This window comes from Abramis brama (genome assembly GCF_963993115.1).
Source record: "Abramis brama genome assembly, chromosome: 12".
Lineage (NCBI taxonomy): Eukaryota > Metazoa > Chordata > Actinopteri > Cypriniformes > Leuciscidae > Abramis > Abramis brama.
Genome location: NC_139974.1, coordinates 18,595,578 through 18,613,428, shown reverse-complemented (window position 1 = coordinate 18,613,428; position 17,851 = coordinate 18,595,578). Strand labels below are relative to the sequence as shown.

The window sequence follows — 17,851 nt, the reverse complement described above, 5'->3', positions numbered from 1 at the left end:
TAGCAGAGACACCTTCTTTATGTGTACAGATGTGACGTAATGACACAAAGACATGCTTGAATTAGATCAGATTAGATACTGGATATTAAATTCTACTATTCTGAAAGGCCATACACTTTGAGATATACTAGCATCTCATCTAAGAAATTAGCTTAGGTTCTTTTGTTCTGACCAACAAAAGTCTATTGTCTCTTTTTTTCTGTAGCCACTCCGAAGTCCTAACAAAGTCTTTTGCATTTTACAATGGGTGAATCTCCAGTTGTCACTGGTAATTGTCGTTTGAACCTTTCTGGATCCGTTAAATTACATCTAGTGCTGTGAGAAAAGGCTATAAATATCCACCTCCCACATCCTCACACGCAATATAGCTATACTATAGCTATATATTAGCAGAGACACCTTCTTTATGTGTACAGATGTGACGTAATGACACAAAGACATGCTTGAATTAGATCAGATTAGATACTGGATATTAAATTCTACTATTCTGAAAGGCCATACACTTTGAGATATACTAGCATCTCATCTAAGAAATTAGCTTAGGTTCTTTTTTGAGACAAATCAGAAATCAACAGATGATCCTTCTCTTTTGTGGGAGACTTGTAAGGCCTATACTAGAGTGTAACAAAGTTATGGGAAGGAGGAGGTGGGAACCGGCAAACGTTTAACATACTTTAACAACAAAATAAAACAAATACAAAATGAAAGTAAAAGACAGCAGCCCCTCACGGACGACTTCTTTCACATATAATGAAGCATAAAACGCAACATAAAATCCAGGCCAGGCCTCTCTCGTCCTTCACTGTCCTCACTCCTCCTTTTATGCCTCCACTCCTCTGTGAGAGATATGAGACTGGTGCATCGCGCAGGTGGCGCTCATCAGCAGTCACGCCTAGTGTTGCTTTCGTCAACGAAAATTATGACGAAATATTGTCGTCAACGAACCGTTATCACCTGACGAAAACGAGACGAGACGTAAATGCTGGTCATGTGACAATGACTAAAATACATGTATAATGCAATATCGTTGACGAATAAAAACTAGATTAAATGTGGTTTACAAAATAAAAACTATGCTAAAATGTCTCTTCATTTTCGTTGACCAAAACGAGAGGAGACGAAATGTTATAAAGTCACGACGAATGAGTGAGCTGTGCGTGAACCCATAGCTTTGTCGGCTTTAAATTCTGGTTTGCGATCTGGTCACCGATTATCAGCGAATTTAACAATATTACTCCATTAGTTATTCTATTCAAATGTATCATTGATATATTTGACACATTCATAATCATTACTTTTGCCAGTTGTGACAGCTGAAGGCTATGTTATTGGCAGCGTCTCTGGTTACATGAACGCGTCACCGCATCAGCACCAGAACATGGAGATTTTATTTTAGAGAATAATCGCACAACCTATTCTATATTGTAATAACTGCAGTTATTAAGCGTGGGAGCTGACTGGAGCGTAAACTACTCTATTTACTTTTACTAAGCTAATTACTAACGCGAGCTAGAGCACTCATGTCCCATACACCGCTCGACCATGAGTGTCTCAGCAAGTGGAGCATCAGTAGCACGAACCAGCAGGAGGCAGTACTGTTATCTTACTCTTCTTTTATTCAGAACCACAGAATAAGAACTGCACAGGCAAAACCCCATCTTACACATCTCTTACCACGACGGTGAGAACCACATTTTTACATAAAGCAGTAAATGAACCAAGAACACTCAAACTAACTCAAACATAAACACACATAACTTTACTAACACAAAAACCCAACCATCTTGCTTAAATAACGCATAAATCAACCCCCAACAAACAAATACCCATAATGCACCTAGCTGCTAGCGCTGACTGCCAGGTCATTACAATAACCCCCCACTCAAGAGGGTTAGTGTCCCCACAACCCTAATCTCCCACAACAAAATCCAACAAATGTCCCGGTCGGCGTCGAACACGCTTCGACCTCCCTGGTGTTCTACCCCCAGCGCCAGGCTCAGCCCTGAGTCCGTTATTGTCCATCTCGGCGCTGGGAGTGGATTTTGGGGAGCCTCTCTGGCTTCCATCAGTCTTTTGCTCTGGAACCAGTGGGTGGTATGGTGCCAACCGGTCCTTATGAAGCACCACCCGTCTACCCCGTCCCGGCATTCGGACCCGGAAGACAACCTCAGAAATTTTATCCAGAACCTCCCCGGGTCCCTGCCAATGATGAGTCAGTTTTGGTGACAACCCCTGCTTCCTCTGGGGGCAGAACACCCACACTCTGTCCCCTGGCCCAATCCTAGGCCCATGGGCCCGGGCATCGTATGCCCGCTTCTGGCGAGCTCCAGCGTCCTCTAGAGCCTCCCTGGCCAGTTGATGGACCGTACTCAGACGCTCCTTCAATTTTCTGAAGTAATCCAATTCTGGCCCCCCAGCAATCTCCGGCTCGGGGGGAGACCCGAACACCAAGTCCACTGGTGTGCGGAGCTCCCTCCCAAACATCAGTGCCGCCGGTGTGCACTGACTCGACTCTTGCACCGCTGTCCTATATGCCCACAGGACCAGGGGCAGATGCTGGTCCCAGTCTCTCTGATGCTGACTGGTCAAGATGGCAAGTTGGGTGGCCAGGGTGCGGTTGAACCGCTCAACTAATCCATCGCTTTGCGGGTGGAGGGGAGTGGTTCTTGTTTTCTTCACCCCTAAGCGCTGGCACACCTCACTGAACAGTCGGCTCTCAAAATTCCGCCCCTGGTCACTATGAAGTTCGTCCGGCACCCCAAACCGGGCGAACATCTCGTCCACCAGTCGCTGCGCCGTCGTGGAGGCACTCTGATCCGGCACTGCATACGCCTCTGGCCACTTCGTAAAATAATCCATAGCGACCAGGACAAAGCGATTGCCAGCCTCTGTGATGGGAAACGGGCCCAAGATGTCCACCCCAATCCTCTCCATAGGCGCCCCGACTAGGTACTGCTGCAACGGCGCATGAGAGCGTTGGCTGGGTCCCTTCTGTGCCGTGCAAATATCACAGCAATGAACGTACAGCTCTGTATCTTGCCGACATCCCGGCCAGTAGAACCGCTGCCGCAGTCGCCGCACTGTCTTGGAGTTCCCGAAATGACCTGCTCCAGCTGCCCCATGAACCCAACGGAGGACCTCCGGCCGCAAAGCGTGGGGAACCAGGAGTTGCAGGCGGTCGATGCCCCCCCGCGGTGCCTGCCACCGCCTGTAGATCACGCCTTCGTGGAGCTCCAGGCTGCCCCACTGGGAATGAAGTGTCTTGATCTCAGGCCCCTGGGAGGACACAGCTGGCCAGTCCGGACGGGTTTGGGCCTCCAACCAGCCCCTCACCTTCACCAGGACTTGATCATTCGTCTGATGTTGCCTCAGCTGCTCAGTGGTGAATGGCTCCCCATCTCCCCCACTGCCACCTGGCCTTACTGCTGCCGACGATGGCCCCAGACCTCGTTCTTCCTGGCGACTGCAGTACCGACATTCGTCAGTAAGGCATGGACGTCTGGAGAGGGCGTCAGCGTTAGCATGCTGCCGCCCTGGTCGATGCTGGACCTCAAAGTCATACTCTTGTAGGATCTCCAGCCACCTTGCCACCTGACCCTCTGGCTGGCGGAAATTCAACATCCAAGTGAGGCTAGCGTGGTCGGTTCTCAGTGTGAACCTGGTGCCCAGGAGGTAGGGCCTGAAGTGACGGACCGCCAGGACCACTGCTAACAACTCCCGCCGGGTGACGCAGTAATTTCTTTCTGGGCGACTGAGGCTGCAACTATAATAGGCCACCACTCGCTCTCCATTCTCCCCCCTCTGAGATAGTACGGCCCCGACCCCCACGTTACTGGCATCAGTGTCCACAAGGAATGGTTGGTTGGGGTCAGGGTAGGCCAGGACAGGAGCATCGATGAGAGCGGCTTTTAGCTGTTGAAAGGCCACAGCGCAGTCCCCTGACCACCCAAATCGCCGGCCTTTGTTTGTCAGCTGATGTAAGGGGCTGGCGATTGTTGCAAAGTCTCTGACGAACCTCCTGTAATACGAGGCCAGACCCAGGAAGCTCCTCAGCTCAGTGATGTTGGTTGGTGGGGGCCAGTCCCTCACCGCGGCCACCTTTGTTGGGTCGGTAGCCACCCCGCTCTCACTGACCACATGCCCCAGGAACAGCGTCTGGTGGGTGAGCATGTTGCACTTGGCCGGGTTCAACCGCAACCCAGCATTACGAATGGCTGTCAGAACCTCCCGTAAGTTGTGTACAGCCTGGTCAAAGTCTCTGGCATGGACTAACAGATCGTCCAAGTAAACCACACAGCGGGTGCGGGGAATGTCTGTAAGGACCCGCTCCATCAGCCTCTCAAAGGTGGCTGGGGCATTACACAGTCCAAAGGGCATCACTTTAAACTGCCACAGTCCTTGCCCTATGGTAAATGCAGTTTTGGGCCGGGCCTCTGTCGCCAGCTCCACTTGCCAATAACCGCTGCGCAAGTCCAAAGAGCTGAACCAACAGGATCCAGCTACATAATCCAATGCATCATCAATGCGCGGCAGTGGGTATGAGTCTTTGCGGGTGACCGCATTTAGTTGCCGAAAGTCTACGCAAGGGCGCCACCCCCCCGTTTTCTTCCGCACCATGACCATGGGTGCGGCCCAGGGACTGTCTGAGGGCTCAATAATGCCGTTAGCTGCCATTTCTCTGATCATTTCTTCAGCAGCCTGGCGTTTGGCGAGAGGCAGTCTATGGGGGCGTAAACGAATGGGGGCAGCGGGGCCAGTATCAATGTGATGCTGCACCAGAGCTGTTCTGGTACAATCCTCCTCTCGGGCAGCAAAAATGTCCACAAAGTCTCCCAATAGGCGTTGTAACTGCTCCTGCTGTGGTACACTCAGATGCTCACTGCTTCGCCGCCCCAACTCCTCAACAGCAGCAACAGTTTCAGGTGACGTGGGGGTGGATGGAGAGTAGGGTGATAGTGACTGAGATGCACTGGTCTGAGCTGTAATAGTCTCCGGAGGCTCACCCTGGGTCTCTGCAGCTCTCGGGTGGCGATTGGGGGCTGGAGCTTCTCCATGACGGCCCCGGCCCAATCGGAGCGGCACGGTCTCGTTACCTAGGCATAGGGCGGCCCCCGGCACATCAACACATGCTCCCCAGCGGGCCAACAAGTCCAAGCCCACAATACACTCATCTCTGATATCGGCGAGCCAGAACTCGTGGCTCGTCTGGCTCATCCCCACCACCACAGACAGCAGCTTCTTTCCAGGCATTACTGTCCTTTCACCTGTGACGGTGAGCAGTTCAGTATTGGTGGGGGTCCAGTCCTTCGGAAGAGGACCGGCAGTTTCCGACAACAGTCCTTTTCGTAGTAAGCAAATGGTGGACCCCGTATCTACCAGGGCGCTGCAGGGCTGCCCATCAACAACACAGTCCAGGTACAGTCCTCTGGCAAAACCGCAGCGCCCTACAGTAGGGTAGTCGTAATGGAGGGGTGTTGAAGAACGGGGTGAGGGTCCCCTCACTGCCTCACTCCGAGGTCGTTTCCCGGGGGTGACGTTGCTCTGGGCCGGGGGCTCGGGGCAGGGCAGTCCCTGGCGAAATGCCCCGGTTCTCCGCAGCGGTAGCAGCGGTCTAGCCTCGACCTCCGTCGGGGGGGCGCTGCTGGTTGAACACGGCTGACCTCCTCCTCAGATCGGACCATGTCCCCCTCCCATTCGGCTGCTCTCGTCAGATGACGCCGGAGTGGAGATTGACCTGTCGCCGTCCCATCCTGTAGCACCTCCTCAGCTCGCTCAGCCTCTCTCAGTGCCTCACTTAGATCTCGGGGTGACAACAGGCGGACATGTTGGCGGAGCCGCTCAGGTGCAAGACCCCGCAGAAAAGCATGGAGGCTCAGCTCTTCCCGTGCTGCGGCTTGGAAGGTAGGGTAGCCCTTCCGGGCGTAAACCCGGATATCAGCGGCGAAAGCGCCTACACTCTCTCCCTCGCGGCGACGTCGGTTATTCAGCTCCTCCCTGCTCTGTTCTGCGGAGGTTCTCTGCCCGAAGCGGCGGTTGAGAGCAGCGGTGAGGGCCTGGAGATCACGCCGCTCCTCAGGAGACAGATCGATGAGGACCTGGAGCGCAGAACCCTCCAAAGCGAGGGCCAAGTGAATCGCTGTCTCCTCACAGCTCCATCCATCGTGGAGGGCAGCCAGGTCGACTTGTGCCAGGTAGGGCTCCAGGGGCGTCAACCCGCTATATCGTGGCAGCTTGGCGGGCGATCGTGTGAGGGGGCCTGGCCGGCCATTAGTTTGGAGTGTCGGTGTGATGGATGGAAATTCATTCTGCCTGTGACTAGGAGAGTGGTACACTGTCCGGTGTACACTAGCGCCATCAGGCCGGTGCGGAGCCCTGCTCCTCCGCGTCGTCTCACTCGTCAGACGCTCTAGCATGATGCTGTTCTCTTGAATGGCACGCTCTAATTCGCCTATACTTTGCTCCATAATGGCGTCTTCGAAACAGCCTAAATCCCACTTCTGACACCAATGTAATAACTGCAGTTATTAAGCGTGGGAGCTGACTGGAGCGTAAACTACTCTATTTACTTTTACTAAGCTAATTACTAACGCGAGCTAGAGCACTCATGTCCCATACACCGCTCGACCATGAGTGTCTCAGCAAGTGGAGCATCAGTAGCACGAACCAGCAGGAGGCAGTACTGTTATCTTACTCTTCTTTTATTCAGAACCACAGAATAAGAACTGCACAGGCAAAACCCCATCTTACACATCTCTTACCACGACGGTGAGAACCACATTTTTACATAAAGCAGTAAATGAACCAAGAACACTCAAACTAACTCAAACATAAACACACATAACTTTACTAACACAAAAACCCAACCATCTTGCTTAAATAACGCATAAATCAACCCCCAACAAACAAATACCCATAATGCACCTAGCTGCTAGCGCTGACTGCCAGGTCATTACAATATTCTATAATTAAATAAACTAATCGAATATCCAAAAATCGTGACTCATCCCTGCATGGAATCTCTTGTTTCTTTTCCCAAATTTTCACTCACGTCTCATCCATTTTCTAAAGGGATTATAAACGTTTCTTCGTTGGTTCGCTTTTAATTAGGCCTATTATATTCGTATTCTTTACTGTGGTAAAGTAGAAAAACGCTGTAGGACAGATAGCCTATATTTGTACTTGCATGTCAAATTCTTTTTAACACAGTTTGTGCTTGTTATATTAGACATAGTCAAGTTTAGTTGTAAAGCGCGATTCACACGCGCGGGTGATTTTTAGTTTCACTTTCTCTGGCAGCGCAATCTCAAACATAGCCTAAATATCTCGCCCTTGTGGAGGATAAAATTCGCTCTTCAGACCAATTTACATCAAGTAGAAAACACGAAGATATCATAAAGAGATCGATGGTCTCTTTCCTGCTCGTGTCCCACATCCCAAAGCGCAGAGTAGGCTATATCACGCGTCTTTGTGTGGAAATATAAAACGAGTGTTTATTTTTTTATTTTTTTTAAATAACCCCCCAACCACCGCCGCGGTGGTAAAAAAACTGCCACCGTCACAGCCCTAAATATACTAAATATATAAGATAACCTTGTTTGAAATTCTATATTGACTGGGTTAAATAGAATTGCATTACTAAAAAGAGACTAAAATACAATTTTCATTGACTAAAACTAGACTAAAATGTCATCAGTTTTCGTCGACTAAAACTAGACTAAAATGTCATCAGTTTTCGTCGACTAAAACTTGACTAGACTAAAAAGAGTATGAACGTGACTAAAACTAATAAAAACTAAAACGACAGGTTGACACAAAGACTAGAGAAGAGATCTGTGTCTCAATAAGTTACATCTATTACTGATTCTAATGGTATTCAGTTTTTTGAGACTAAAAGAGTTTTAAAGACTTTTTAATCTTTATTTCTTAACAAACTACTACTGCTTCTAACTGGTTCTGGATGACGACTTTTCCAGTATTAATCCGTCTACAATCACAGACGAGCAAAGAGCTATCCTTAATGTGCCTATTACATGAGAGAAGGTGGTGGTGAGGGTGATAAAGATGCTTCAGAGTGGGAAAGCCCCTGGGCCAGATGGCTTATGCAGCGAGTTTTATAAAGAGTTTGAGGATGTACTGTTTGACCCATCAAGTCAAGTCCTTTATTTATATAGCGCTTTTTTTTAATAGATTGTTTCAAAGCAGCTTTACAGTGATAACAGGAAAATGATGCAATGGAGTTTGTTTCTGCTGTATAGCAGATCTATAAGAAAATAGCATCATAGTCCAGCGTAAGTTCAGTGATGGTTCATTATTTTTATATCCGCTCTGATGAAAAGTGATTTCATTGTCCAGCTCCGTTCAGTTCTCATACAATGGTGTCAATGCAGGCAGATCAATACTATTGTTAAATATCAAGTGTCCCCAACTAAGCAAGCCTAAAGCCAAGGCGACAAAAGTGGCAGTGGCAGTGGCAGTGGCAAGGAACCAAAACTCCATCAGGTGACCGAATGGAGAAAAAAAAACAACCTTGGGAGAAACCAGGCTCAGTCGGGGGGCCAGTTCTCCTCTATTAGTGTATGATTATGATTCAGGCAGCATTACAGGTCAGAAGTTAGATTGGATCAGAACATTCAGAATATTTATCCAGTTCCATCTGGTTGAAGATCGGAGTCATCATGCCGGTATGGAAATGGGTTTGTTGAGGATCAGTGACGATGGCTGTCCTGTCGATGATGCCTTCACAGGGAAGAGTCTAGCTGACAATCTCTGCTGACACTTCAGGGATGCGTTGTGGTCGTGTCTAGGCGCAGCTCCACCATCTGATCTGGATACGGCCTAAACAAAGACTAACATTAGCGTAGATGCCATTCTGGTGTTATAGGAAGTGTTCCTGGTACCGGCTGACCTAGTTTATGCAGCCTAACAATCATTTAACTGATTTGAATAGAAATGTATAATGTTCTATGTGTATGCCAGATTAAAGAGATGTGTTTTTAGTCTAGATTTAAACTGCAGAGTGTGTCTGCTTTTCGAACAATGCCAGGAAGGCTATTCCAAAGTTTAGGTACTTATAGGAAAAGGATCTACCGCCAACAGTTGATTTTGATATTCTAGGTATTATCAACTGGCCAGAATTTGGGGATCGCAGGACTATAATGGACTTGAAGGACTATGTGTTAAGAGCTCGCTCAAGTACTGGGGAGCTAAAGCATTTACTGCTTTGTAAGTAATCAGCAATATTTTAAAATCTATACAATGTTCAATAGGGAGCCAATGCAGTATTGACAGAACTGGGCTAATATGGTCATACTTCCTGGTTCTAGTAAGAACTCTAGCTGCTGCGTTTTGGACCAACTGGACTTTATTTATTAAGAGTGAAGCGCAACCACCCAGTAAAGCATTACAATTATCTAGCCTTGGGGTCATGAATTAACTTCCGCATTTTTTTTATTGAAAGCATGTTTAATTTAGATATATTTTTAAGATGGAAGAATGCGGTTTTACAGATGCCAGAAATGTGGCTTTCAAATGAAAGATGGGTATCAAAGAGCACCCAGATTCCTAACTGACGACGAAGAGTTGACTGAGCAGCCATCAAGTGTAAGACAGTACTCTAGGTTAATACGTGCAGAGGTTTTTTGCCCAATAATTAGAAACTGTTTTTTTTTTTTTTTTTAGTTGGAAAACTAATTAAACTAAATTTAGTTGGAAATTACTAGTCATCCAACTTTTTTATATCAGCTATGAATTCCGTTAATTTTGTGAATTGGTAAGTTTCGCTGGGGCGCGAATAAATATAGAGCTGAATAGCATCAGCATAACAGTGAAAACTAATGCCAATCTTCCTAATGATATCTCCTAAGGGTAGCATGTACAGGGTGAAAAGCAACAGTCCTGATAACAGTCAGATAAGTATGATTTTAAACCAGTGGTCTCAAACTTGTGGATGACATTTTGTGGCCCCCTACTTTACATCAAAGTTTAATGTTAGTGTGGCCTGCGCATTGTTCTGAAACGCACCTTTTTGCTGAGTCGTTGCGTGTCCCGCGCTTTTTTATTTTTTATCACTTATGGGCTACCATAGCTGTCTCGTGACAGCTTCCGGCGGTGTTTGTTGTCAATAGTTGTCATAGCCAAAATATCAACGAAATATCAACGTTGGTCACTTGGATGAAATGGGTTCTGGATGGAAGTGGACGGAAAATATATGCCATCACCCAGTTCCAGTCATGTCTCTCTCAAAATGTGCCGTGAAGAGAAAGGTTGGCAACGAGCACAGGCAATTTCAGGAAAAGACAGAATATTTTTTTGCCGAGCACAGGGGCACCCCTACGTGTCTCATATGCACAGAGAAAGTTGCTGTGTACAAGGAATATAACATCAGACATCATTACTCTATACTCTATACCTCTAGACATGCTGAGGAGTATGCAAAATACCAGAGAGAAAGAACCGGGTCGCCAATCTTAAAAAATGTCTATTGAGGCAACAAGATTTATTCAAGAAAGCAAAGAAAGAGAATGAAGCAGCAGTCGAAGCTAGTTATGTGGTGAGATAGATGATTGCGAAGGCCGGTAAGCCGTTCAAGGAAGGAGTTCATCAAAAAGTGCATGTTACTAGCTGCAAGTAAAGTCTGTCCAGAAAAGAAGGGTCAGTTTAGCAACATCAGCCTTTCAGCTAACACAGTGGCAGAGCACATTTCTGACCTGTCAGAAAACATATGATCAACTGCGTGAGAAATCCAAACGTTTTTGTGCATACTCAGTCGCTCTTGATGAGAGCACAGACAACACTGACACCGCGCAGCTCGCAGTACATGTCCGTGGTGTTGACGGCAATTTTGAAATGATCGAGGAGTTGCTTGCTGTGATTCCAATGCATGGTCAGACCACCGCTCAGGAGATATTCTGCCAGCTGTGTGGTGCTATTGAGGATGCAGGTTTGCCATGGAAGAGGTTTGCTAGAATAACGACCGACGGAGCGCCATCAATGACAGGAAGGAAAAATGGACTGATGGCACTTGTTCAAAGAAAACTGGAAGAGGAGAATGTGGAGGAGGCCATTGCTCTGCACTGCATTTTCCATCAGCAGGTCCTTTGAGGCAAATCCCTGAGGTTTGACAATGTGATGTCTGTTGTTGTGAAATGCATCAACCATATCAGATCTAGGGGCGTAAAGCACCGGCAGTTCCGTGCCTTTTTGGACGAAATAGTCAGAATATGTGCTCTACTTCACAGAGGTACGTTGGCTCAGTAGGGGAAACATCTTGAAGAGGTTTTTTGAGTTGAGAGCAGAAGTGAAAGCCTTCATAAAGAAGGATGGGATGGCTGTTTCTGTGTTAAGTGATCCCAAATGGCTCATGGACTTAGCTTTTCTTATTGACATCACACAGGAGCTGAATGTACTGAACAGGAAGTTACAAGGCCAGGGGCAGCTTGTGAGTGCTGCCTATGACAATGTGAGGGCATTCTCCACAAAACTTGTGTTATGGAAAGCCCAGCTCTCTCAGACAAACCTCTGCCATTTTCCTGCTGCCCTGGGGCCTGCTGAGGCCACGCTGGACAGCACGGCACCCTGAACGTACCGAGAAGGCCAAGAGTTGATCGTTGCCCATTCAGTGATGGTAAGGTTGCAGTTTTCTTCTGAGTTGGATTGAAGAAAATGCAGTCTGACTCCTTTGGGAGAGTGAAAGCATAGCAGGCGGTGGTCATGGCCTGCCGGGGCCCTTGGTCCCCACAGACATCAACCTGAAGAAGCAGCAGTAGAGAGCCAGAAGAAGAGAGAGCAGCGTCACTGTGAATTTGTCTCTAATAAAGCATGAGAAAGGCCCCAGTTCTCCGGGTTTGCTTGACCAATGAGAAGGGTGGAATTTCCAAGCGGAAAAATTCCTCTGTGGTTGATTTATGAATCTTTGTTTTAAGCGTGCTCATTTGCATGTGCAGCTGGATTGGTTTCTGATGAAGAAACTAAGAAAGATTCTTGTAATACTAATATGTTGTGCAGCTATTGCCATATCATACACAATCATTTCGATCTTCAAAGTACCAATTTATAGAGACCAAACATGGTATAGGTGAATATAGCAGCACCTGCTGCTGCATACTGACTTGGCTTATCTTTATTATCACAGACTACTTTGTTCCACACCAGTTTCCATAACCTCTTTACTTTTATCAGATTCTGATTTGTCAAGGCTAAAATCCATTTTGTTACATTAAAATAGAATGCATTAATTTGTGTCAATTTAGGTTGAAACCAGCTTCTCATATCTTTAATTTTGACTTCTAAAGAAATATTAATAATCAATCATAACTTTATGTGAATATTTGGATCAGTTAATAGAATTAACTTAATGTTGTAAAATTAATATTACAATCAATTAACCTGTTTGTCCCGTGAACACTCAGTGTTAATTGTTTGTTCATTCTAAGAAATGTACATTTCCGGGGTATGGGAAATGTCTTTCTTTCTTTACAGTACTACTAAGAGCAAGTAGTCAAAATCAGCATGATTAGGGACTCCAGTATATATGAGCTTGAAATACGGACAACTTTACGTGTGACATGAAAAAGACTTTTATTAACTAGACTAAACACTTAAACTACTCTAACATACATGCATGCATACAGTTTACCAAGGGAAAGAAAGCTGAAGCAGAATACAGGAAAGCAAGAAATTCTAGCATTGTTTGAAATTCTGCAGATCAACAGTAAGGTAAGGATACTTAATGTATCAAATAATGAGACTAAGTTTGATACTTTCATGTCTCGCCCATTTGAATTAAACTGTCCTGATGCAATTTGTTGAGGCTCCAGTTGATCTTTGCTGATGTTGTCTTGATGAGAGAGAGTCAGAGGATCTTTGGTGAATGGAAAGACAAGGCCGCAGCCTGGCACAAGCTTGGTGGTCCTTAGAAAACTTCTAGTTCAGCATTATCTTCACATCAGGATTTCAGAAAGGGACTAAGAGGCGTGATCTTGTGATCAGTGATTTTTAAAGCGTGAAGATGTCACACCCTCTGGAGGTGTGTGAGCCAATAAGAAGTTGTTCCCTCTGGAGGTAATTTCTTTACAACCTTTTGTTCAAACAGGCCTTTGAACATGTAATTTGATTGGGTGTTTAACAAAAGAATCTTAAAGATTCTTATAATACACAAAGTTAGCAAAAATGTAATGTAAATTAACAAATGGGGGATGAAGATTGGAGTTTATAGAGACTAAACATGCTACACATATGATTTTGGTTAACCAGTGTATGCAAGTCTGAAACATTCATCCAAAAGAGTTTAAAAGAGAGAATGAATACATAGGCCAAACCACATAAAAAGAAAATCATGAGATGGGAAAATTAGATACATGTTTATACATTTCTCAAGTGGATATATATAGAATATATAGGATTAAAAGTGTTTATTTCTCCTCAGCAAGAGAGGAGCAAGTGAGTCACAACTCTCTGCAAATTCCTTTTGGGGTCATAAAAAGTCTTATCAGTATTAATGTGTTCTGTAACAGGACACCGGGTTCTGCCAGTGTGTTAGCTTCATTTGTTAGTTTTGGGGGAAGTTTCATAGGCATTTGTTGGGAGAGTGAGTTTGCTGGATTATTCATTAAATAAAATGAATAATTTGTGCGTATCAATGGTCCAGATGCTACATGTGTGACAGTTTGCCGGCTCTGAGGGCGCATTCGCAACATCTCTTCTTTGAAATCTTTACTGGGTAAACCAGTGTTTAAATCAGTGTCTGAATCAGCCATTCTTGCTGGCTGTTTAATTATCTTCGCACATAAATCAAAAGTTCATATTTCTTGGCTGTAATTTAGGCCTAATTTACGTGTAAACTCAAGGGTTTCTAACGGAACATTCATATGCTTGTTCGTTCATTTTACCACAACACTTCAGCTGATAACCACATTGCTTTAAAGACACATAGCTATACCTTTGCGCTATCATAGCTGCATTTCCCATGTTGCCATCTTGGATGCCTAATCGACTGGCAAATCTTCAGTCCTTGAGACAGTCTGGAGCTTCCTCTTGAGTCATGATCAATCAACACTCTGGCTCGTCAATGGTAAAGCTTCTCCTAAAATTTATTTGCAAAAAACGTGCAAAACTGGCAAAATAAACTTGAAAGACAAAGTCCATGAGATCGTTAGTTCTTTTGAGTGTGTAAGCAGTCAATGATTGTTTCTGCTTGCTCCCCACCGTCAAATTGGTCTGTACTGCTTCATTAACTTATAGTGCACCTGTGCATCGGTACCATTTGGAGCACAAACTCATATCAACAAATAATTGTTAAATAAAAATACAATCGAATAAAGAAATAAAATTTAAGGAAAGTTAAATATAATATTTAAATTAGATTTAGACACCATAAACAAATAAATATACGCTCCTACAGGCACTGTAAAACCAATAAACATTCTGTGTACAATTAAGACCAGATTGCCAGTTTCAAGTAAAATTGTCAGACATGTGTATATAATAACCCTAATATTATTTCTTGTTTGTCCAGTCACGTTATTGGGGAGAAGATAGCGGCAAGAATGAAGTACAGGGCACCGTTCTCGACCGTGCTGGCAGAGTGCTACACCGCTTCGGGGGATCATGGCATGAAGGCATTTTCTGTGATACCTTTCCCAACCCACAATGCATCTGGAAGCCCAGTGAGTGACCATGCATGGCCATGCAGGTCATGACATACATTTTACAGAATGAATTGCAATCTAGTTTTATTAGAACCTGATTAACTTTTAACTTTTAGTTCTGCTGTAAAAGATTTGTTTTGTCAAAACTGCACACATTATATTGTTTAGTTGGATGTTAAGAGATTGTCTATATCATAATTCACAGATCCTCAACCAGATGATTACTTTGACTACTTTGGCTTCTCCCAGTATGCCAGAGAGCTCAATGAACTGACCCCTGATATAAAGGATAAATTGCCTCCAACAGACTCTCGCTTCCGTCCAGACCAAAGGTATGTGGTCTGTAATTAGAGAGAAAACAATCTTTTTGACCTTTTGAACTGTAATTTATACTATACATATGGCCAAAACAAAACCCATTGATTCCGCTTTAGTTTCACAGGTTTTCTACAAAAAATACTAATGTTTTAAACAGGCAGGGAGAAGAGGACAATACAGGACAATGAACCAAGGGAACTGAGGGCATTATATACACACAATGAGTAACTAAAGTTACAAGTGAACATAATCAGTAACCGTGGAAACAACCAAAATACAAGAACAAAAGAAAATGGAAACTAAGACTAAGGGAAACAGGAGCATAGCATAGTAGGGAGCATAAGTAGTTCTCAATCAGAAGGCTGCATACTAGCAATGCAGAGTTCACACAGCACGATTTTAGCCCTGATTTCACTCGCCGACAGATTTTGCAAAATCGGCAACAAATGCCCGAAATAGCTCGTTCATGCGAATGACAATCACGCAGTGTGCATTATGAAAGACACGATCTGAGAGAATCAATGATGCGTCGCCAACCCCAATGAGATATTTGGCATGCTAAATATCTGGACCTGTCTGCGAAAATCCTTCTGCCTGGAAATTACATCAGCGATGTACAACACCAGCGGGAAGTTCGGGGAGGAGTTATAGACCTAAATATCAGCAAACATGGCTTCAGTTCCCGAAAAGGCTTCTTCATGGTCTATTTGGATCCAAGAAATGGAGGAAAGTTTTGTCAAACTTTGGCAGGAGCACCAATGTCTATTTGATTTTTCCATTCCATTCCAAATGTTTCTATTCCAGTCTCGTAATCTTGCATTATGTCTTATCACTTCTCGCATGTGTTTGTCTGGTCCGCAAACTACGTTTCCAGATAGTCGTGCAATGTGAAAAGAACAGTGATCTGATGACTTTGAAAATTGTGTAATGTGAACTCGGCACAACTCAGTGCGTACATGATTTCACGCTTGGCTTAAATGTCAGTCTGTTATGAATCGTGATGTAAGTGTTTTGTGGAACTAGCGCAAAAAGAAAGGGCTTGCGCATAATTTCTTGTGTGACGCTTCACAACGTGCTGATGCATACACTTCCATTATATTTACTCCCAGAAATGTAGTGTTAATTTTGTCAGCTATTTTTACATTTAGTCTAAGTCCTGTGTCAAATGTACTTTTTAGTTTTTATCATATTTAGTCAACCTTGCCCGGTTTTCATTCAGTCAAGTTTTAGTCGACTAAAAGCCTGGCATTTTAGTCAATCGTTTGTCATTGAAAACTTCATATTTTCATTATGCTGCATAATGGTTAAATTGATAATAGGCTAACGATTATTTTGCTTAAAATTATAATCATAACAATTGTTGTCATTTGAGAAATTTCTATTTGCATTTCATCAGAATTATTGCACTTTCATATACAAGTACAAATCTAGAGATGGAAGATCTAGATCTAGACATGTCTCATATAGTCTCATAATGTCTCATAAAACTCATATGCATGGTTTATTTTACCTAATCTAGTTTCCTGATTTTTTTTTTTTCATAGGCTATTTGTCATAAATTAACCCATTCTCTACATTATGAAAACAAAACGTTTCTCTCAAAAAATTAAAACGGTGAAATTTCTAGCCTAATTCCAAATTACATCGTTTTTTTTATTAACCCTTTCATGCATGAATTATGCTAACCTCAGTCAGGATTTTTTTCCTATGTGTTTTTATTGCTCTTAGGGCATGAAAAACAAGATTTGATTTTTATTTTATTTTATTTAAATTTTTTCAAAGAGATCTTCAGATGTCCACTTGAGTGGACAGCATGCGGTTATGGTTTAAACTGAAGATATACTATATTAAATATAAGACAATAATCAACAGATAAAGTATGTGAATTTAACAAACTAATCAATACAATTATATCAAATCATGTGAAAACTATTAAATATATACAAAAAATATAAATGTGAAATATTGCAAAGGCTTCATACAACTTAATACAAGTTGCACATTGCATATCTTTGATATCAGAACATGACGTGATTCCATCAGAATTTTCTACAGCCTGTCAAGGTACAACTGTGGAAACCACTCAGATGCTCCCTCCAGTGCACCAGAGTATGGATATTTATCCTTATTAGCTGATAATTCTGATTATGTTCAAGATGGACATGCACATTTCTATCATAGCCCTCCTCTGAGAAAACCTAGCGATACGTTTATTTCAATCTCATCTGAAATGATCACTTCTTCTATGACCATCATGGTCCACTACCATATCAATCCCCACCGTGATCGCCAAGTTCAACATGTGTTGTGCAACACGCATACAAGGTCTAAACATGCGACAAACTGATAATCAGTAAGCTACAGAATATCTCATTGTTATTATATATCCAAAAGAGAACTGTTTTGATCAACTCCCAAAAGTTAGAAGTTAAGTGCACTGAAATACCATTCTAATTACTAGTAAAAGTAATACCTTTACAAGAAGCCTATTGCCTATTTCAGGGTTTTTCCTGGCTCAAAATGAGGCGGAGGTGGTAAAATCATAATAATGTATTTTAATAATAAGATAATTAAATGTGTATTTTTTTGTAGATCATCATATAGCCTAATGTGTTTCCCACATTTTTTTGTTGGTGGAACTTGGTATCTCTAGGGGGGTCCGGGGGCCCCCCGTAAGAAAATTTTGTACATTTTAAAGATAAATTCATTAATCTGGTGCACAATTCGGTCACCCGAATCCACTATTAAAAATAAATAATCCACCCGCAAACCGCCTATATTCTTTGATTTAGATATCTGCATCTGATCATCACATTACAATTATTCAAATTCTTAGTGTTAAGCATGATAATATGGTAACACATCACACTGAAGTAGGCTGATTTAAA

General features: G+C 43.7%; 1 protein-coding gene across 1 annotated transcript in view; it reads left to right on the top strand.

Moving 5' to 3' along the window:
* Positions 1–17,851, top strand: part of LOC311093859 (oxysterol-binding protein-related protein 7-like) — a 156,534-nt gene that overhangs the window by 129,379 nt on the left and 9,304 nt on the right. The window contains exons 19-20 of the mRNA XM_084131482.1: positions 14,513–14,663; positions 14,851–14,977. Coding sequence (XP_083987608.1) covers positions 14,513–14,663; positions 14,851–14,977 — 278 coding nt within the window. The remainder of the gene's footprint in view (positions 1–14,512; positions 14,664–14,850; positions 14,978–17,851) is intronic.